The 23598-nt window shown below is 41.4% G+C and overlaps 1 protein-coding gene across 6 annotated transcripts in view; it reads right to left on the reverse strand.

Moving 5' to 3' along the window:
• Nucleotides 1–23598, reverse strand: part of zbtb40 (zinc finger and BTB domain containing 40) — a 132365-nt gene that overhangs the window by 25344 nt on the left and 83423 nt on the right. For 5 of the 6 annotated variants that reach the window (XR_011883393.1, XR_011883392.1, XM_072245433.1 and 2 more), the window contains exons 15-17: nucleotides 21479–21641; nucleotides 13961–14047; nucleotides 7860–8077 (exon numbers count right to left, since the gene is read on the reverse strand). Coding sequence is in view for 4 of the 6 variants with exons in the window: in XM_072245433.1 (XP_072101534.1) it covers nucleotides 7860–8077; nucleotides 13961–14047; nucleotides 21479–21641 (468 nt within the window). In the remaining 2 variants the exon portion in view is untranslated. The remainder of the gene's footprint in view (nucleotides 1–7859; nucleotides 8078–13960; nucleotides 14048–21478; nucleotides 21642–23598) is intronic. The other variant, XM_072245434.1, reaches the window with a different exon arrangement.

Raw genomic sequence — 23598 nt, forward strand, 5'->3', positions numbered from 1 at the left:
AAGGAGAGATTGGGAAAGTTATGTCTTGACACAAACACAACCCAAGAATTTCCCTTGATGATAGGAATCTTTTGATGGAGCAAAACAAATTCTCCTGGCAAATGTGTGAATAAAAAAGGTCATGCAATTGAATTAATGGGTAAATGACCTAGCGAGAGGAATTACTAACTTCCCCCCACCCCATTCTAATGTCATGTAAGAATCCAGTACACACTACATAATAATAAATTTATCTGGGACATGGACAGGCATCACAGATGGTGAACTTATGGGTTTTATATAAAATGTACAAGCACTCTTTCAAGGAGCAACATGGACTTTGCAAAACAACCATCTTAAGGCAATAAATCTCATACATGGCTCCACACTCTGCAGCTGTGAATGAGATAGTGACTTACAGCATGTACTAGATATGAGAACTTATTTTCACTTCATGACTGAAAAGAAAGCATCTGCCAGCTTAAGCTGAGTAAAGCTGTTCATGCTGCCTCCATTATAGCCAACGATAATGGGAGTTATCCTGCCCTCCTGTTGCTGCTGAGATTATTGCCTGCTTATCCATGCCAACATAAACCCATTCCACTGGACTTCTAACAAGGAAAAATAAAGTGTTTTACTTTATGTTCTGGCACTTAATCCTTGAGCATGCTCTTGAATATGCTGAATGCTGTATGCAACGGCAGCCCCAGCTCACTGACAGTGCTCCGTTGTAGGTAGCACTACAAAAATTTTGCAATGTTCCGCACACCAAGGTGTGAAACACAAAGGGAAAATAGAATCCGCAAAAAGAACTTATTTGGTGGAGTATGGCCAAATAGCCTCTAGTATGCGTTCGACTACAGCAATCCATGGGGAATTGGGTTGGGGGGTGGGGGGCTACATGAGAATTGCTGAAAACAAAACATTACTGTATGTCACACACATGTTCTATGCATAGACCTTTGAATTACTGAACTGTATGTCATTTGCTTTCACTTTGAAATAATCTTTAACACTAATTCTGCATTTATGTCTAAACAACATTAATGTAAAGCACAGCAAACATCAAGCTACTGCACTCACCATCGCATGAAATGGCAAGTCTTCAAAGAGTATTTTGCTGCTACAATTGCACTGCCCTACTGAATGGATGGAAATAAACTAACAGAGTCTCAGGCTTATTTTACACAACATTTGAAATATAATTTGTTTATACAATATAGAACACGACAGCACAATATAGGCCCTTTGGCCCATGACATTGCTCTGTCCTTTTAACCTACTCTAAGATCAATTTAACCCTTTCCTCCTACGTAGCTATTCATCTTTCTATCATCCATGTACCTATCTAAGAGTTTCTTAAATGTCCCGAATGTATCTGCCTCTACCATCACCCCGGTGGAGTATTGCACACAGCCAACACTCTGTGGTAAAAAAAAAAAAAAAAAAAAAAATACCCCTGACATCCCCCCATTATTTTATTCCAATCACCTTAAAATTAACCATATTAACCATTTCCACCCTGGGGAAAAATGTCTCTGGCTATACACCTGATCTAAGCTTATCAACTCATATACCTTTAACATAATACCTTTCATCCTCCTTTGCTCCAAAGAGAGAAGCCCTAGTTCGCTCAACCTATCCTCATAAGATATGCTCTCCAGGCAGCATCCAGGTAAATCTCCTCAGCACCATCCTAAAGCTTCCAATCCATCCTATAATGAGGTAACCAGAACTGAATATAATATTCTAGGTGTTCTAATTAGGGTTTTATAGAGCTACAATATTACCTTACACCTCAAACTGGATTCCCCCGAATAATGAAAGCCAAAGCATTATATGCCTCCTTAATAACCTTATCACACCGCACGCTGTCAGAGCAGTGCTGTCAGGATAATCAAGGACACGACCCACCCAGCCAACACACTTTTCATCCCTCTTCCCTCTGGGAGAAGGCTCAGGAGCTTGAAGACTCGTACGGCCAGATTTGGGAACAGCTTCTTTCCAACTGTGATAAGACTGCTGAATGGATCCTCACCTGGATCTGGGCCATACCCTCCAAATATCCGGACCTGCCTCTCGGGTTTTTTTTTGCACTACCTTACTTTCCCTTTTCTATTTTCTATTTATGATTTATAATTTAAATTTTTAATACTTACTATCAATTTGTAATCCAGGGAGCGCAAAGCGCAGAATCAAATATCGCTCTGATGCTCTAGTATCAATTGTTTGGCGACAATAAAGTAAAGTCAACATGCGGCAATTTTGAGGGATCAATGAACTTGGAGCCCATTGCTAAGAATCCTGCCATTAACCCTGTATTCTTCCTTCAAGTGTATCACCTCACACTTTTCCAGACTGAACTCCATCTGCCACTTCTCAGCCGAGCTCTGCACCCGTCAATGTCCTGTTATAACCTACAACAATCTTCTATACTATCCACAACTCCACCAACCTTCATGACTTCTGCAAACTTCATAACCCACCCTTCCACTTCCTCATCAAAGTTATTTTAAAAAATCACAAAGAGTAGAGGTCCCAGAACAGATCGCTCAGGAACACTGATTTCTAGGTATAATATGCACCATCTACAATCACCCTCTGCCTTTTATGGGTAAGCCTATTCTGAATCCACAGCCAAGTTTCCCCGGTTACCATGCCTCCTAACTTGTTGAATGAGCCTACTATGGAATACCTTATCAAACACCTTATTAAGATCCATGAACAGTCCTGTGCAAAAGTCTTAGGCACAAAGCCATGCTGAATATCCTTAATCAGACTATGCTTCCCCAAATGCTGGTAAACCCTTTCTCTAAGAATCTTCTCCAATAGTTTGCTCAGCACTCAAGTAAGAGTCATTGGGCATTAATTCCCATGGTTATTCCTACACCCTTTCTTTAACAAAAGAATAACGTTTGCTAGCTTCCAATTATCCGGTACTACTCCTGTGGCCGGTAATGATGCAAAGTTCATCACTAAAGGAGCAGGAATCTCTTCCCTTGCTTCCCATAGTAACCTGCTGTTTATCCTGTCCGGCCCAGGGACTTGTCTATCCTAACGTTTTTCAAAGGTTCTAGCACATTCTCTTTCTTAACGTTGATATGTTCTTGCATATCAGCCTGTTTTACACTGTCCTCACAAATATTAAGGCCCCGCTCACCAGTGAATACTGAAGTATTCATTAAGAGCCTCCCCTACCACCTCCAATTCCAAGCATGTTTCCTCTTCTATCCCTGATCAATCCTACTCTCAACTCTAGTCATCTTGATGTTCATCACATAGGATTAGAATGCCCTGGGATTTTTCTTAATCTTAGTTGCCAAGGCCTTCTCATGCCCCTTCTATCTTTCCTCAGTTTACCATTGTTTTTGAAAAGTAACATTTCTTAATGGCCTTTGAAACCTTTGCCATAAAAATTCCAGGTAAGTACTAGATAAATGAGAGTTTATAGTAATAATTTACTATACACTAACAAGAAAGTGGGAAAGAGTTGGGAAAAGCTGAAGGGTAGGAGAGAACACAGCTTGACTGGTGGGAAATAACCTGAAACTGGTAAATTCAATGTTACTCTCTCCCTCTCTTCACATTTTCCAAGCTCGCGCCCCGCCAATAACCCTCCCCATCTTCCTTATGCCCATCACTCATTCCTCATCCAGTTCCACCTCATCTACCAGTCTCTACCTGTCTTCAAACTAAAGGCTATCCTTCCTCGATACTCTCAGTCCCGATGCAGGATCTCCACTCGAAATATCAGATATCTCTTGGTTTCCACAGCTGCTGCTCAACCCACTGAGTTCCTCCAGCAATTTTAAATTGCCAGGAAATTATAAAGTACGAAAGGAACTACTGACACTCAATAGGTAGTAAGCAAAAATAATAAAATAAGATTTCAATTTATATTATTATATGTTACCTTCTGAGTTCATTCCTTCAGGATGCAATTCAGAAGTTTAGTATTTCCCATTAGAAACATAGAAAATAGGTGCAAGAGTAGGCCATTTGGCCCTTCGAGCCTGCACCGCCATTCAGTATGATCATGGCTGATCATCCAACTCAGAACCCTGCACCTGCCTTTTCTCCACATCCCCTGATCCCTTTAGCCACAAGGGCCATATCTAACTCCCTCTTAAATATAGCCAATGAACTGGCCTCAACCGTTTCCTGTGGCAGAATTCCACAGATTCACCACTCTCTGTGTGAAGAAGTTTTTCCTCGGTCCTAAAAGGCTTCCCCTTTATCCTCAAACTGTGACCCCTCATTCTGGACTTCCCTAACATTGGGAACAATCTTCCTGCACCTAGCCTGTCCATTCCTTTTAGGATTTTATACGTTTCAATAAGATCCCCCCTCAATCTTCTAAATTCCAGCGAGTATAAGCCTAGTCGATCCAGTCTTTCATCATACGAAAGTCCTGCCATCCCAGGAATCAATCTGGTGAACTTTCTTTGTACTCCCTCTATGGCAAGGATGTCTTTCCTCAGATTAGGGGACCAAAACTGCACACAATACTCCAGGTGTGGTCTCACCAAGGCCTTGTACAACTGCAGTAGTACTTCTCTGCTCCTGTACTCGAATCCCCTTGCTATGAATGCCAGCATACCATTCGTCTTTTTCACCGCCTGCTGTACCTGCATGCCCACTTTCAATGACTGGTGTACAATGACACCCAGGTCTCATTGCACCTCCCCTTTTCCTAATCAGCCACCATTCAGATAATAATCTGTTTTCCCGTTTTTGCCACCAAAGTGGATAACCTCACATTTATCCACATTAAACTGCATCTGCCATGAATTTGCCCACTCACCTAACCTATTCAAGTCACCCTGCATCCTCTTAGCATCCTCCTCACAGCTAACACTGCCGCCCAGCTTCGTGTCATCCGCAAACTTGGAGATGCTGCATCAAATTCCCTCACCTAAGTCATTACTATATATTGTAAACAACTGGGGTCCCAGCACTGAGCCTTGCGGTACCCCACTAGTCACTGCCTGCTTTTCTGAAAAGGTTCCGTTTATTCCCACTCTTTGCTTCCTGTCTGCCAACCAATTCTCTATCCACATCAATACCATGCCCCCAATAGCGTGTCTTTAAGTTTGCACACTAATCTACTGTGTGGGACCTTGTCAAAAGCCTTTTGAAAATCCAAATAGACAACATCCACTGGTTCTCCCCTATCCACTCTACTAGTTACATCCTCAAAAAATTCTATGAGATTCGTCAGACATGATTTTCCTTTCATAAGTCCATGCTGACTTTGTCCGATGATTTCACCACTTTCCAAATGTGCTGTTATCACATCTTTAATAACTGATTCTAGCATTTTCCCCACCACTGGTGTTAGGCTAACCAGTCTATAATTCCCTGGTTTCTCTCTCCCTCCTTTTTTAAAAAGCGAGGTTACATTAGCCACCCTCCAATCCTCAGGAACTAGTCCAGAATCTAAAGAGTTTTGAAAAATTATCACTAATGGATCCACTATTTCTTGGGCTACGTCCTTAAGCACTCTGGGATGCAGACCATCTGGCCCTGGGGATTCATCTGCCTTTAATCCCTACAATTTACCTGACACCACTTCCCTACTAACATGTATTTCCCTCAGTTCCTCCATCTCGCTTGACCCTCGGTCCCCTACTATTTCCGGAAGATTATTTATGTCCTCCTTAGTGAAGACAGAACCAAGTAGTTATTCAATTAGTCTGCCATGTCCTTGTTCCCCATGATCAATTCACCTGTTTCTGACTGTAAGGGACCTACATTTGTCTTAACCAATCTTTTTCTTTTCACATATCTATAAAAGCTTTTGCAGTCAGTTTTTATGTTCCCTGCCAGTTTTCTCTCATAATCTTTTTTCCTTTTCCTAACTAAGCCTTTTGTCCTCCTCTGCTGGACTCTGAATTTCTCCCAGTGCTCAGGTGTGCCGGTTTTTCTGGCTAATTTGTATGTTTCTTCTTTGGAATTGCTACTATCCCTCATTTCCCTTGTCAGCCATGAGTGCACTACCTTCCCTGGTTTATTCTTTTGCCAAACTGGGATGAACAATTGTTGTAGTTCATCCATGTGACCTTTAAATGCTTGCCATTGCATATCCACCGTCAACCCTTTAAGTATCATTTGCCAGTCTATCTTAGCTAATTCATACCTTCAAAGTTACCCTTCTTTAAGTCCAGAACCTTTGTTTCTGAATTAACTATGTCACTCTCCATCTTAATGAAGAATTTCACCATATTATGGTCACTCTTACCCAAGGGGCCTTGCACGTCAAGATTGCAAATTAACCCTTCCTCATTGCTCAATACCCAGTCTAGAATGGCCTGCTCTCTAGTTGGTTCCTCGACATGTTGGTTCAGAAAACCATCTCACATACATTCCAAGAAATCCTCTTCCTCAGCACCCTTACCAATTTGGTTCACCCAATCTATATGTAGATTGAAGTCACCCACTGTAACTGCTGTTCCTTTATTGCACGCATTTCTAATTTCCTATTTAATGCCATCCCCAACCTCACTACTACTGTTAGGTGGCCTGTACACAACTCCCACCAGCGTTTTCTGCCCCTCAGTGTTATGCAGCTCTACCCATATCAATTCCACATCCTCCCGGCTAATGTCCTTCCTTTCTATTGCGTTAATCTACTCTCTAACCAGCAATGCCACCCCACCTCCTTTTCTTTCATGTCTATCCCTCCTGAATATTGAATATCCCTGAATGTTGAGCTCCCATCCTTGATCACCCTGGAGCCATGTCTCTGTGATCCCAACTATATCATATTCATTAATAACAATCTGCACTTTTAATTCATCCACCTTGTTACGAATGCTCCTTGCATTGACACACAAAGCCTTCAGGCTTGCTCTTACAACACTCTTAGCCCTTATATAATTATGTTGAAAAGCCATGTTAGAAGAATGGGCAAAAAAGTGGCAGGTGGAAATCAGTGTTGGGAAATATATGATAATGCATTTCAGTAAAAGGAACAAAAGTGCAGGCTATTATCTAACTGGGGAGAAGGTTGAAACATCAGAGGTCTAGAGGAATTTAGGAGTCCTTGGGTAAGGTTCCCAGAAGGTTAATTTACAGGCTCAGTTTGTGGTAAAGAAGGCAAATGCAATGTTGGCATTTATTTCAAGAGGAATAGAATAGAAAAGCAAGGAGATATGTTGAGCCTTTAGAAGACACTAGTCAGGTCGCACTTGGAATACTGTCAACAGTTTTGGGCCCCATATCTCAGAAAGGTTGTGTTGAGAGAGTCCAGAGGAGGTTCACAAGCATGATTCCAGGAATGAAGGGGTTAACATATCAGAAGCACTTGGCAGTTCTGGGTCTGTACTCACTGGAGTTTAGGGGAATGCGCGAGATCTCATTGAAACCTACCGAATATTGAAAGGACTAGATAGGGTGGATATGGAGTGGATGTTTCCTACAGTAAGGGTATCCAGGACTATTGGCACAGCCCCAAAAATTGAGGGGCAACCCTTTAGAACAGAGCTATGGAGGAGGCCAAGTCCATGTGTATATTTAAGGCAGAAATTGATAGTTTCCTGATCGGTCGGGCATCAAAGGATATGGCGAGAAGGCAGGTGTAAGGTGTGAGTGGGATCTGGGATCAGCCATGATAGAATGGCGGAGCAGACTCAACGAGCTGAATGGCCTAATTCTGCTCCTGTCTTATGGTGTTATTTCTGAACGTAATTACAGCTGTAATGTAGGGAAGTTAGCAGTCAATTTGATCACAGCAAGCTCACAAAAAAGCAAAATGATAAATCTCCTGATAACTATTTGTAGTGAAAATAGTTGACAGAAAGCCAAGGACAAGGTGCACACTCAACAGTCAAGAACAAAAACCAGTCAACAGCAAGAACTTAGTTTTCGTGAATATTTACCATTTGAGTTGCCTCCTGAACATTAGCAACCAGTATTTTGGCATGCTTGTTCCTTTGATATTCGTCCAAGTCAAGCTGAGAACTGAGCAGTTGGGCACAATCCCCCAACAGAATAGTGCTGTTTTGCTGAGTTGAATGTTCTGTGCTCAAATGATGCTGCAGTGCTCCAGGAAATCTGAATGTTGACGGGCAGTACGAACATTTAAATGGGTGAATCCCTAATAAAAAAAATCCACAAGTCTGATGAGTTGAATAAAAACAATGGAAACAAATTAAATGCTCTATTTTACAGAAAAGCCCAATAGAAAAATTTAACACACAATATCACATTATTTTTATTTAAATAATTGCACTTACATCATTCTAACGGCATTAAACTAGCATTGCACTATAGATATTCAAGGGTGAGAAATAAAACCAATTATTTCAGGTTCATCAGTTTTCTGGTCTGACCTGGGCATTACCAACATTTTCTATTTGTTTAACCATTTTGTAAATTTTAAGAAATAGAGTATTCTGTCATATTCCTTTTACCAAAGAATTTATGCCACAATATTTAGTATATTGAAATATTCAGCGCCAAAGACTTGCTCTAACATTTCTTACCCTCTTGGTTAACAACTTGATGGCAGCACAAAGATGTAACAGAAACTACAAACCGATCAAATAAACATTAAAATTTTCAGTGTTTGACAGTTATTCACACCAGTGATTTTTCTACTCCATGATTTTTTTTAATAAGACTGAAAGACTCAATTGCAAATTGAGGCTTACTGCACAGGAGGAGACAATTTGGTCCACTGTGTTCATGCAACTGGAAAGCAGTTTTAGCAGTTTCTTTAAAGGATCTTTTACTTGGAGCTCATCAGACTGACTCCTAGTACTTCAGGATTACTGCATGAAAGGTTAAATAGACTAACCTATACTTTCTCAAATCTAGCAGAGTGAGAAGTGATTCCCATGTGATCTTGTCTGCTAGACACAGGAATGAACCTTCCCTTGATAGAAGTGCCGAGAAGCACGGGGTCTCAAAAATAAGGTGTCAATCACTGACGGTTGAAATGAGAAAAGAATTTCTTCATTGAGGATGTAATGAATGTTTGAAATTATCTACCTCAGTGGTGTGGAGGCTCAGTTGCTCAAGACTTTCAAAACACCAATCAACATTTTTTTAAACTTTTTGAGAAAACCAAGTAAGATCCGATGGTGATGAGGTAAAGATTTTGAACAATGGAGCTAGCAAAGGGCCAAATAGCTTACTCCCACTTTTTCAATTTTTCATTTCTGGTTCCACTTTATTTATCATGTAATCAATAGGTGTAATGTGGTAGCATTTTAGCTTTAAAAAATCAAAATTGAGAGAAAACAAGGAAAAATAAAGTGATTAGTATTCCCCAGAAATTGTACGTAGCAGCAACAACTCACGAACAACTGGATTTTATAGGTTTGGAATATAAACCTTCATAGAATTGCAGAAACTTAGACATCAGAAACGGACCGTTTCAGACCACACCCATTCTGATTGTGAATGCCAATTCACTTTGCCTGCATTAGGCCTATAAGACACAACTACTGTACAATGTACCCAGATGCATTTAAAACCTATTTATATGTGCCTCTATCATTTCCTCTCACAGTTGGTACCACATAAACAGCATCTTGTGTGAAAAGCTTACCCCTCAGATCTCCTATAAATTTCTCCCCTCTCACCTTAAGCCTGTGCCCCCTAGTTCTAGATTTCCTTGGCCTGGGAAAATGATGCTATCGATCTTATTTATGCCTCTCATAATTTTACAAATCTTAATAAGGCCACCTCAGTGAGAATGAACCCAGTCTATCCTATCTCTCCTTATATCTATAAACACCCATTCCAGACAACATCATGGTGAATCTCTTCTGAATTCCCTCTATTACTACTCAATTCTTCCTGTAGATTAATCCACAAACTTTAAGAACACAGAAGGATCAACTAGATTCAAATTTGGGGTGAATAGCAGAGGAGGAATGTTGGGGAACAGAATGCTAACAGTGCTGATTTCCCAAGGGCAATGCCCAATTACGAAATACAAACATGGACTCCAAAATGCAAGAGCTCAGATCGGAGATCTGTTGACACAGCTTATAATACCCTTCTGGTTAACCTGGTCAATTATTATCTTCTGCCATTAGGACAATTTTAGATTAAATTTGCTTTTTACCTCATGGGCAGTTATTTTTTGACCAGTCTGCCATGTATCTCTCCTTATTAACTTCCTAGAAAAATTAATCCAGTTAGCCAGGCATGACCTTCCCTTAAGAAACCAATGACGATTGGTCTTGATTAATTGGTGTATTTTTAAATGATGGCTTAATAGTCAAAGTCATACTTTATTGATCCCGGGGGAAAATGGTTTTCATTACAGTTGCACCATAAATAATAAATAGTAATAAAACCATAAATAGTTAAATAGCAATATGTAAATTGTGCTAGGAAATAAGTCCAGGACCAGCCTATTGGCTCAGGGTGTCTGACCCCCCCCAAGGGAGGAGTTGTAAAGTTTGATGGCCACAGGCAGGAATGACTTCCTATGATGCTCTGTGTCACATCTCGGTGGAATGAGTCTCTGACTGAATGTACTCCTGTGCCCATCCAGTACATTATGTAGTGGATGGGAGACATTGTCCAAGGTGGCATGCAACTTAGACAGCATCCTCTTTTCAGACACCACCGTCAGAGAGTCCAGTTCCATCCCCACAACATCACTGGCCTTACGAATGAGTTTGTTGATTCTGTTGGTGTCTGCCACCCTCATTCTGCTGCCCCAGCACACAACAGCAAACACAATAGCACTGGCCACCATAGACTCGCAGAACATCCTCAGCATCGTCCGGCAGATGTTAAAGGACCTCAGTCTCCTCAGGAAATAAAGACGGCTCTGACCCTTCTTGTAGACAGCGTCAGTGTTCTTTGACCAGTCCAGTTTATTGTCAATTTGTATCCCCAGGTATTTGTAATCCTCCATGTCCACACTGACCCCCGGATGGAAACAGGGGTCACCGGTACCTTAGCTCTCCTCAGGTCTACCACCAGCTCCTTAGTCTTTTTCACATTAAGCTGCAGATAATTCTGCTCACACCATGTGACAAAGTTTCCTACCATAGCCCTGTACTCAGCCTCACCTCCCTTGCTGATGCATCCAACTATGGCAGAGTCATCAGAAAACTTCTGAAGATGACAAGACTCTGTGCAGTAGTTGAAGTCCGAGGTGTAAATGTGAAGAGAAAGGGAGACAAGACAGTTCTCTGTGGAGCCCCAGTGCTGCTGATCACTCTGTTGGACACACAGTGTTGCAAGCACACGTACTGTGGTCTGCCAGTCAGGTAATCAAGAATCCATGACACCAGGGAAGCATCCACCTGCATCGCTGTCAGCTTCTCCCCCAGCAGAGCAGGGCGGATGGTGTTGAACGCACTGGAGAAGTCAAAAAACATGACCCTGACAGTGCTCGCTGGCTTGTCCAGGTGGGCGTAGACACGGTTCAGCAGGTAGATGATGGCATTCTCAACTCCTAGTCGGGGCTGGTAGGCGAACTGGAGGGGATCTAAGTGTGGCCTGACCATAGGCCGGAGCAGCTCCAGAACAAGTCTCTCCATGGTCTTCATGATGTGGGAGCTCAATGACACCTGGCCCAGAAATAATTTGCCCATAATACAACCTGTGCATTCTAAGTGTTAGTCTAGTGATCTTTCATTTACTTTTTATCCTTTCTTCTCTTCTTAAACAAAAAAAATCCTATAAGCAAGAAGGATTGAAAAATGATTGTCAGAACCTCTGCACTTTCCTTCCTTCTTTTAATAGCCTGGGATATACTTCATCCAGTCCAAGTGATTCCTCCCCTTTCAAAGTTGCTGAAGTCCTCACTTTGCATTTTTAATTTCCCTTCTAATTTATCCCTACATTTTCCATTGTATAAAACTAACATAAGCTTCTGGATTTTTTGAATAAGGACATCCTATATTCATCACCCCATCCCATGAGGTCAAAATTTTGCAGTCTCTCCTTTTGACTTTCTGGGAATGCGTTTATCCTAAATCTCTTTATTTCCTTCTTGAATTCCATCCGTTGTCCTCAGACTAATTTGAGGGTCTTACAGATTTTTCTTCTGATTCAACATAAAGCAGAGTCCTTGCTAATGCCAACTTTCTGCAATGGCATTCATGGTAGTCATACAGCATTGGTGTTAGATCTTCATAGATCATGACCACATCCCAATGAAAAAGTTTGCTTTAAAGCCCCGCTTAGAGACACTTTTTAATATCTGCCCAGAAATTTCAGCCTCCTTTAGAAAAACCTCAAATGGAGTAGAGTTTCTATCACGCACTGGGTGCCTATAATTATTATCTGGCATAATTGTATCTGTATTTCAAAATTTCAAGGAATTGGGAATAATCAATATTGCACCTCCAAGTATGTCAATTTTAAGGCAGATGGGTTACCGCCCCCCGCTCCCCACACACCCCTCATCTAACACCTTTTGCACTGTACGTTTAGATGGTATCTTCAAAGACAATAATAGCCTAGTCCGTATTTGCTTATCTTGCTCAATTATGATAATCTTCCAGTCATGTAAATATATGTTGCAGACGTGGTAAGGGACAGTTCATCAAAACACCTACACAGAGAGGTGAATCAAAATGGCTGATATGCAGTTGCAGCACTTGGATGTAAAGACAAAGCAGCTGTTGCAGTATAATACTAAGTGAGACAGTGGAAATGTCAACAGTACAGTGATTCTGCTGCCCTGGTCTTTCTTGGTTACTGATGTCAAGAAGCACACGGCAAGCTGATGCACACTTCCTAGGTGATATTAAATGCAACCACTGTGGTGAAGAGATTGTCCAGGGTGGTGTCCAAATGTTTGAATGTTGCTGTAAGGAGATGAGTTTTATGGCTCTCGTTACATGCACATGCAGTTCAAAATGCTTTGAGTGATTATGCAGAAAGTTTGAAGTTAATAACTCATCTCCTTCTACCTTAGGCCACGAACTTATCAATCACCCCTGCTGTGGATACTTTCTGGAGGTCCGAGATCCTTATGCTCCACGATAGCTGGACTAAGTGTGTAAATGTAGGAGAGATCCATGTTGAAAAATAAATGTGCTAGGTTTTCTAAAATTGACTCCTTCTACTTTCGGCCACGCACTTATCAGTCACCCCTTTTCCCACCCCATTCCACCTTCCCAGTTGTCAGCAGGAACTTGAGGAGCAGTTGCACAGGGAAACTGCTTATAATATAAGAATAATGAGAGTTGGAGATTTTACTCTTACTAATACAACCCAAGCATTAATGCGCCATGGGAGCACTTAGGACCTGGAAGGAGTGGAATTTGTGAAATGCATCGAGAAAAGTTTTCTGAATCAATATGCAGAGGCTGCAGTACTGGACCTCCACTTAGAGTACAAGGCAGGGCAAGTAACTGAGGTGGCAGTCAGGGAGCATTCTGGCTTTAGTCACCATAATTCTATTAGTTTAAAGAAGTCAGGTCCACAAGTTAGGATCCTTAATTGGAGCAGGGCTAATTTTGGGGGTAATTAAGACAGGATCTAGCAGAGGTCGACTGGGTGAGTCTGTCTGAAGGGAAAGAAATAAGTGGCAGGTGCGAGATTTAAAGGCAAGAGTATTTATGTGGTAGATCTTCTGAACAGCACTGACACAATATGCTGATTAAAGGACACAAAAGATTATATTCCTTCTTGTTAGAGATGACTGCATATAACTTAGACTAAATGTTGCTTGTTACTTAAATAGCAAGTAGGCACTATTTGGAAATAATCACTGTGATACTTGTGTGGTGGGAATGATAGAATGATTAAAAAAACTGAGTAAGATTACATGGATGTTCAATGATATATTAGAAAAAACATTATTTTGTCTGTTGGCAAGAGCTTATTTTCTGATAACTTGTATTAAAATTTAGCCAGAAATTTCAAAGTTGTTTTACCCTAAGAGGCATGATCAGAAGTACAGATAGTTTAAGTCAATCACGTATCGAACATTTTGCTGGATTAGGGTTAGGATCATCCAGATGGACTGACTCTTTCCAGGTGCAGATTTACATACCTGAATGCTTGGACTTTGTATGTACATGCAATAATGCTTGTGAAGCAAAGGTCTCTTTGCATTCTTCACACTCCAACATCTTAATATCTGAGAAATTAATGTGTAATATTACAATAACAGAAAAGAAGAATAGCATTAGAACTGATAATAGTCAACTTTGATGAATTCTGCATTAAACCCAATTTAATGATGCAAATATGGGCTAGCAAATGGAAATTATGACCCACTATGCACCACTTCTCAATGAGAAAGAGTACAGTATGAAGAATGCAGGAAATAGTCAGGAAGTTATACTGCATCTGTGGAGAAAGAAACAGGGTTAACATTTCGTCTGAGACCTGAGATCTTACATCAGAACTAGGAAAAGTGAGAAATCAAACATATGTCAAGTGGTAGAGAATAACGCAGAGTGAAAACAAAGGGGAATTTCTGTAATGGGTAGAGACCACGAGAGACTGTTTAAACTAAGTGGTCATGGAGCTGCTAGCTGACATATTAATCACAGCTGATACCATATGTCTGGAGGATGCAAATACAAAAGGATGAAAAAAAAAGATAAAATCAATGAAATATAAAACACTACAGCTACTGCAAACTACAACAAAAGATATTAGTAATATCTCAGATTTGCTGGAACTGTCGGGGAGGGTTTAACCTAATTTGCTAGGAGATTGGGAACCAGAGTGCTAGGGCTGAAGATGGGGGAGTTGGTATACAAGTAGATGCAGTGATGCAAAATTGTGAGGAAAGACAAACAGAAAATAAGATAAAATTTTATTCAGTGGGATGTAACATTGGGGCAAAATTGAAAAGGGCGATAAATAGAGGGCTGAAGGTCTTATATTTGACTGAATGCAGTATGCAAAATAGTGCAGCAAGAGACTGGACAGTAACATGGGGGCATCAGTGAGGGTTGAGGCTGAAAGATCATAGTTGGGAGCTTAATATCCAAGGATACACATTGTATGGAAAGGACGAGCAGGTAGGCAGGTGGCTCTATTGGTAAAAATGAAATCAAATCCTTGAAAAGAGGTGACAGGATCAGAAGATGTAGAATCCTTGTGAGAAGAGTTAAGAAACTAAGGGCAAATAGACCCCAACGGGAGTTATATACAGGTAGACAGGATGTGGGATGCAAACTATAACAGAAGAACCTAAAACCTAAACCCTAAAACCCTCACTAATTTTTATAGATGCACCATAGAAAGCATTCTTCTAGGGTGCATCACAACCTGGTATGGAAGTTGTCCTGACCAAGACCAAAAGAAGCTGCAGAAGATCGTGAATACGGCGCAGCACATCACACAAACCAATCTTCCGTCCTCGGACTCACTTTACACCGCACGCTGTCGGAGCAGTGCTGCCAGGATAATCAAGGACACGACCCACCCAGCCAACACACCTTTCGTCCCTCTTCCCTCTGGGAAAAGGCTCAGGAGCTTGAAGACTCGTACAGCCAGATTTGGGAACAGCTTCTTTCCAGCTGTGATATGACTGCTAAATGGATCCTGACCCGGATCTGGGCCGTACCCTCCAAATATCTGGAACTGCCTCTCGGTATTTTTTGCACTACCTTACTTTCCATTTTTCTATTTTCTATTTAGGATTTATAATTTAAATTGTTAATATTTTTAATATTTAATATTTGTAATCCAGGGAGTCAGAAACGCAGAATCAAATATTGCTGCGATGATTGAACATTCTAGTATCAATTGTTTGGTGACAATAAAGTATAAGTATAAAGTATAAAGATAGAAAAGGCATGTTAAAAGGGTAATATTCTGATAGTCATGGGGGATTTCAATATGCAGCAAAAGTTGGAAAATCAGGTTGGTGCTGGATCCCAAGAGAGTGGATCTGTAGAATGCTTACAAAATGCATTTTTAGAGCATCTTTGGTTCAACTTACATGGGAAACTGACAATTCTGGATTGGTTGTTCTGTAATAAACAAAATTTGATTAAGAAGCTTAAGGTAAAGGAACCTTTAGGAGTTAGTGGTAATCATAGGATAGAATTCACCCTGCAGTTCAAGAGAGAGGGAAGCTAAAGTCAGATGGATAGTAAATGGAATTACAAAGACATGAGAAAGGAGCAGGCCAAAGGTGACTGGAAGAGGACACTAGCAGGGATGACAGAACAGCATTGGCTGGAGTTTCTGAGGGCAATTCTGAAGGCGCAAAATAGATACATCCCAAAGATTAAGATGTATTCTAAAGGGAGGATGATGCAATTGTGGCTGATAAGGGAAATTAAAGATAGCATAAAAGCAAGTGAGGACATATAATATAGCAAATAATAGTGAGAAGTTAGAAGATTGTGAATCATTTAAAAACCAATAGAAGGCAACAAAAAAAGCTATTAAGAGAAAGTATGAAAACTAGCCAACAATACCAAAAAGGATACCAAATGTTTTTTCAAAGTAAAAGACAGAGCAGATATCAGACTTCTGGAAAATGACACTCAAGAGGTAGTAACATAGAAACATACAGCACAATACAGGCCCTTCGGCCCACAGAGTTGTGCCGAACACGTCCTACCTGAGAAATTACTAGGCTTACCTATAGACCTCTATTTTACGAAGCTCCGTGTACCTATCTAAAAGTCTCTCAAAAGACCCTATCGTATCCGCCTCCACCACCATCACCGGCAACCCATTCCACGCACTCACCGCTCCCAGAGTAAAAAACTCACCCCTGACATCTCCTCTGTACCTACTCCCCAGCACCTTAAACCTGTGTCCTCCTGTGGCAACCATTTCAGCCATGAGAAAAAGCCTCTGACTATCCACACGATCAATGCCTCTCATTGTCTTACACACCTCTATCAGGTCACCTCTCATCCTCCATCGCTCCAAGGAGAAAAGGCCGAGTTCACTCAACCTATTCTCATAAGGCATGCTCTCCAATCCAGGAAACATCCTTGTAGATCTCCTCTGTACCCTTTCTTTGGCTTCCACATCATTCCTGTAATGAGCCAACCAGAAATGAGCACAGTACTCCAAGTGTGGTCTGACCAGGGTCCTATATAGCTGCAACATTACCTCTCGGCTCCTAAATTCAATTCCATGATTGATGAAGGCCAATACACCACACGCGTTCTTAACCATAGCATCAACCTGTGCAGCTGCTTTGAGTGTCCTGTGGACTTGGACCCCAAGATTCTCCTGATCCTCCACACTGCCAACAGTCTTACCCTTAATACTATATTCTGCCTATTTGACCTAACAGAATGAACCACTTTACACTTATCTGGGTTGAACTTAGACGAGGGAATTAAATGCAGCATCTCTCAGTTAGCGGATGACGCGAAGCTGGGCGGCAGTGTTAGCTGTGAGGAGGATGCTAAGACGATGCAGGGTGACTTGGATAGGTTAGGTGAGTGGGCAAATTCATGGCAGATGCAATTTAATGTGGATAAATGTGAAGTTATCCACTTTGGTGGCAAGAACAGGAAAACAGATTATCTGAATGATAGCCGATTAGGAAAAGGGGAGGTGCAACGAGACCTGGGTGTCATTATACACTAGTCATTGAAAGTGGGCATGCAGGTACAGCAGGCGGTGAAAAAGGCGAATGGTATGCTGGCATTTATAGCAAGAGGATTCGAGTACAGGAGCAGGGAGGTACTACTGCAGTTGTACAAGGCCTTGGTGAGACCACACCTGGAGTATTGTGTGCAGTTTTGGTCCCCTAATCTGAGGAAAGACATCCTTGCCATAGAGGGAGTACAAAGGAGGTTCACTAGATTGATTCCTGGGATGGCAGGACTTTCATATGATCAAAGACTGGATCAACTAGGCTTATACTGGCTGGAATTTAGAAGATTGAGGGGGGGATCTTATTGAAAACTATAAAATTCTGAAGGGATTGGACAGGCTAGATGCAGGAAGATTGTTCCCGATGTTGGGGAAGTCCAGAACGAGGGGTCACAGTTTGAGGATAAAGGGGAAGCCTTTTAGGACCAAGATGAGGAAAAAATTCTTCACACAGAGAGTGGTGAATCTGTGGAATTCTCTGCCACAGGAAACAGTTGAGGCCAGTTCACTGGCTATATTTAAGAGGGAGTTAGATATGGCCCTTGTGGCTAAAGGGATCAGGAGGTATGGAGAGAAGGCAGGTACAGGGTTCTGAGTTGGATGATCAGCCATGATCATACTGAATGGCGGTGCAGGCTCGAAGGGCCGAATGGCCTACTCCTGCACCTATTTTCTATGTTTCTATGTTTCCACCTGCCACTTCTCAGCCCAGTTTTGCATCCTTTCAATGTTCCGCAGTAACTTCTAACAGCCCTCCACACTATCCACAACATCTCCAACCGTTGTGTCATCAGCAAACTTACTAACCTATCCCTCCACTTCCTCATCCAGGTAGGGAGGGGGGAGAAGATGGCAGCGCGACGACAGCACGCGCAGCCATTTCAGTGATGACATCTGTAATCTGTCAAGTAGGGGACCATGCACAATTCTGCTTTGATGGAGACAGACGTGAGAGCACGGAGCAACATCTGGAAAACTTCTGAAATGCCCGCTTCGCTGCTACTGTGTGGTAACCGGAATCTCTGGAGCTGAAGGCCCCGAAATCCTCGGCTTTGCGTGTTTCAGCGGCCGGGGAGAGGTCGAAGGCGCTCGGGAGGCTATTATCGGAGAGGCTGGTCGGAAGCTCGGAGTTTTCGGACAGATGGACTCAGTGTCGGCTGCTTCCAAGGTATCGGCAAGTTGACGGTGCCTGGAGGTTTAGGGCAGGGAGTTTCTCCCTTTTGCCGCCTGCTATCAGGGACTCAGGAGTTGATCGACTCGGGACTTTGAAACTTTTTTTTTTTTTTTTTTATATACTGTGTCCATGGTCTGCTCTTCATCAAATTATGGAATTGTTTTGCACTGCTGTAACTGTATGTTAAATTATGTGGTTCTGTCAGTGTTAGTCCTTGGTCTGTCCTGTTTTCAGCGATATCACTCCGGAGAAACATTGTATCATTTCTTAATGCATGTATGCATTCCTAAATGACAATAAAAGAGGATTGAGTGTTCTCATAATCTAATGGGGGACAAAGGAATGGCAGACGAACTTAATATGTATTTTGCATCAGTTTTCACTGTGTAAGTACACTAGCAGTATGCCAGAAATTCAAGAGTGCCAGGGGAAGAAGTGAGAGTAGTTGCTATTACTCAAGAGAAGGTGCTTGGGAAGCTGAAAGATTTGAAGGTAGATAAGTCACCTCAACCAGATGGTGTACATCCCAGTGCTCTGAAGGAGGTGGCTGAAGAGATTGTGGAGGCATTAGAACCATAGAAACTACAGCACAGTTATGATCCTTCAAGAATCTCTAGGTTCTGGAATGGATCTGGAGGACTGGAAAATTACAAATGTCACTCCACTCTTCAGGAAGGGAGAGAGACAGAAGAAAGCAAATTATAGGTCAGTTAGTCTGACTTCAGTGGTTCAGAAGATGTTGGGAGCCCATTATGCAGGATGAGGTTTTCCGGTACTTGGAGGCACATGATAAAACAGGACAAAGTCAGCAATGTTTCCTCAAGGAAGCCTTGCTTACAAATTGTTGGAATTCTTTGAGAAAGTAACAAGCACAACAGACAAAGTAGTCAGTGGATGTTGCTTACTTCGATTTTCACAAGGCCTTTAACAAGGTGCCGCAGATGAGGCTGCTTAATAAGATAAGAATCCTGGTATTTTTGGCAGGAGATGGAGTGGAAATAAATGGGACCTTTTCTGATTGGCTGCCAGTGACTAGTGGTGTTCCACAGGGTCAGTGTTGGGACCGTTTCTCTTCATGTTATATGTCAATGATTTGGCTGACAGAATTGATGGCTCTACGGCTAAGTCTGCGGATAATATGAAGATCGGCGGAAGGGCACGTAGTGTTGAGGAAATGGAGTATGCAGAAGAATTTTGACACATTGGGAGAATGAACAAAAGTGGCAGATGGATTATAGTGTATGATCATGCACTTTGGTAGGTATAAAGGCATAAACTATTTTCTAGAAGGGGAGAAAATTCAAACCTCAGAGGTGCAAAAAGACTTGGGAGTACTCAAACAGAATTTCCAAATGGTTAACTTGCAGGCTGCGTCAGTGGTAAAGAAGGCAAATGCAATATTAGCATTCATTTCAAGAGAACTGGAATATAAAAGCAAGGATGTGACGCTGAGGCTTTATAAGGCATTTCTCAGTTTGTTTCCTATGGTGAGGGGAGGATGTTTCCTATAGCAGGGGAGTCTAGGAACAGAGGTTGCAGACTCAGAATAGAGGGACCTCCATTTAGAACAGAAATGAGGAGGAATTTCTTTAGCCACAGACAGCTGCGGAGGCCAAGTCATTGGAAATCTTTAAAGCGGAGGTTGACGCGCTCTTGATAGTCAGGGTGTCAAAGGTTATGGGAAGAAGCCAGGAGGATGGGGTTGAGAAGGATAACAAATTAGCCATGATGGAATAGTGGAGCAGACTCAATGGGTCTTATGTCCTTAATTCTGCTCCAATGTCTTAAACTATCTCTTAAAACAGATCTAATGATCTTTCCAATTAACTAGCTAGTTTTGATACAAACTGGAAAGACCAGAAATTTACAACTTGTTCAATTCGATGTTGAGCCCCAAAAGCTGTTCAATACAGAGATGCAAACCGTGATGCCATGTACACATTACTGGAACAATATAAAAGACCAAGAGAGGTTATAGTAGGAGGAAAATAAAGTATTAAAGCAACAAGCACCCGGCAAAATAGTTACAAAACATAAATTTTGTTTCTCCAAAACAGGGAAGACACCATTGTGAGAACTGAATACAGGAAGTACAGGTGAATTGCTTCTTCACCTGGAATGAGGGGCTGGGTCTATGGATATTAGAAAGGGAAAAATTAAAGATTATTTGCTGCATTTCAAAGATTCACCATTAGCTAAGTGAAAGCATTTCTTCTCATTTCTTCCCTGAATAGTCATCTTTTTACATCTACACTGTCAGGCTTGGTTGTTGGTTGATGAGATCATCACTCATTTTTCTGAACTCAAGAACCCAGGTCCATTGTGTTTAATCATCCTTTGTGCAACAAAGTACCATCCTATGAATCTTTATTGCAATTACATCATTCCCTGGATAGGGAGACCAGACCTGTACATAATATTCCAGAATAAGTGTAAGTCAAAATACTGGAGAAGTTGGAAATCTGAAGTACAGCCAAAAGTACTGGAAACAGTGCATACTGGATGTTCAAAAGATAAAGAGTTAATATTTGAGGTCATAGACAAACAAGTGTGGATGCACCAGGATCCTGTTTAATTGCAGCAAGACATCTTAACTTTTATAAGGTGGGGGGGAATCCACATACAACTCACGAATGATTTTGCTGCATCTTAATCTGGTGTGTTCTGATCCGTTTATCTGAGACATTATTCCCAAGTCATCACTAAACTAAGATCAAACGTTCTTTCCTATTGTTTTATTCCATGCCATACCTCTAGTTTATGAATTAAGTCTAGAGCCTCTTCAGCAAACAGCAAAAGAAAAGTTACCTGAATGGTCAGACTTCATATGTTTGTTCAGAGCTGTTATACTGGCAAAAGATTTATCACATGCGGAGCAAATCAGAGTGGCAAACTTTGGAGAACGGTGGTTTTGTGCTGCGAAGACATCCGGGTGGCGAGTTCGATTGTGATACCATAGTCCAGACAATTGCTAGATGAAAGGTCATAGGAAGTACTTATTACATGTATGTCAAAGATTAGCATGGGCATGCCATCACAGAACTGCCATCTTAAATTCTGTACAATCAGTCTCTCTTCCAACTTCAATTTAAACAAAGCCCTCGTTTAAATTCTAACTGCCTTGTTTCTTTACCCCAAGTATTTCAATTACACGAACTTCTGAAAATTGGCTATATTGAACAGATATTATTTACTGCACTTCCTGTTTGCTTGTTCACCTTCCAATGAGAGCAAATGAGAGCTGGCACAAAGCACATCTTTGTTACCTCAGCTGCAAGACCTTCCTTTATTTCCGAAGCACACAAGTCATCAGTAGTCATGGAAACAGGAAGACCAAAATGGAAACTAATTTGATTTTTAACCTTTCATCAAAGCAAACCACCAATCAAATGATGAACGACTCAGTGTGAAAATCATAAGTGATGCCTTGCTAACTCAAATAGCTTAAGTTTCATATAAAATTATCAAGAGATCATTTTCACAAATTTTAAAAGCATAATTTTGAAGGATTAAAGAACTGACAGATCAGATCTCCAATTGTACACTTTAGTTCTGTATAGATTTTGCATTTAAGGCTTGTCAGAAGGGCAGTATTATGATAATTGTGGGGGATTTTAACATGCGAGTGGATTGGGAAAATCAGGTCGGCACTGGATCTCAAGAGAGAGAATTTGTAGAATGTCTACAAGATGGCTTCTTAGAACAGCTTGTTGTTGAGCCCACTAAGGGATCAGCTGTACTGAATTGGGTATAGTGTAATGAACCAGAGATGATTAGAGAGAGTGAGGTGAAGGAACCCTTAGGAGGCAGTGATCATAATATGATTGAGTTCACTGTGAAATTTGAAAAAGAAAAGCCGAAATCTGATCTGTCGGTATTTCAGTGGAATAAAGGAAATTACAGTGGCATGAGAGAGGAACTGGCCAAAGTTGAATGGAAAGGGACACTAGCGGGAAAGACTGCAGAGCAGCGGTGGCTGGAGTTTATGCGAGAAGTAAGGAAGGTATAGAACAGATATATTCCAAAAAAGAAGAAATTTTCTAATGGAAAAAGGATGACAAGAGAAGTCAAAGTCAAAGTTAAAGCAAAGGAGAGGGCATACAAGGAAGCAAAAAGTAGTGGGAAGACAGAGGATTGGGAAGTTTTTAAGAAGCTTGCAAAAGGAAACTAAGAAGGTCATTAAGAGGGAAAAGATGAACTATGAAAAGAAGCTAGCAAATAATATCAAAGAGGATACTAAAAGCTTTTTCGAGTATATAAAGAATAAAAGACAGGTGAGAGTATATATAGGACTGATAGAAAATGATGCTGGAGAAATTGTAATGGGAGATAAGGAGATGGCAGAGGAACTGAACGAGTATTTTGCATCAGTCTTCACTGAGGAAGACATCAGCAGTATACCAGACACTCAAGGGTGTCAGGGAAGAGAAGTGTGCACAGTCACAATTACGACAGAGGAAGTACTCAGGAAGCTAAATAGTCTAAGGGTAGATAAATCTCCCGGAACAGATGGAATGCACCCTCGTGTTCTGAAGAAAGTAGCTGAGGAGATTGCAGAGGCATTAGCAATGATCTTTCAAAAGTCAATAGATTCTGGCATGGCTCTGGAGGACTGGAAGATTGCAAATGTCACTCCGTTATTTAAGAAGGGGGCAAGGAAGCAAAAAGGAAATTATAGACCTGTTAGCTTGACATCGGTGGTCGGAAAGTTGTTGGAGTCGAGTGTCAAGGATGAGGTTACGGAGTACCTGGAGGCATATGACAAGACAGGCAGAACTCAACATGGCTTCCTTAAAGGAAAATCCTGCCTGACAAACCCATTGCAATTTTTTGAGGAAATTACAAGTAGGCTAGACAAGGGAGATGCAATGGATGTTGTGTATTTGGATTTTCAGAAGCCCTTTGACAAGGTGCCGCACATGAGGCTG

The sequence above is a fragment of the Mobula birostris genome, chromosome 27 (assembly GCF_030028105.1).
Source record: "Mobula birostris isolate sMobBir1 chromosome 27, sMobBir1.hap1, whole genome shotgun sequence".
In the NCBI taxonomy this organism is placed as follows: domain Eukaryota; kingdom Metazoa; phylum Chordata; class Chondrichthyes; order Myliobatiformes; family Myliobatidae; genus Mobula; species Mobula birostris.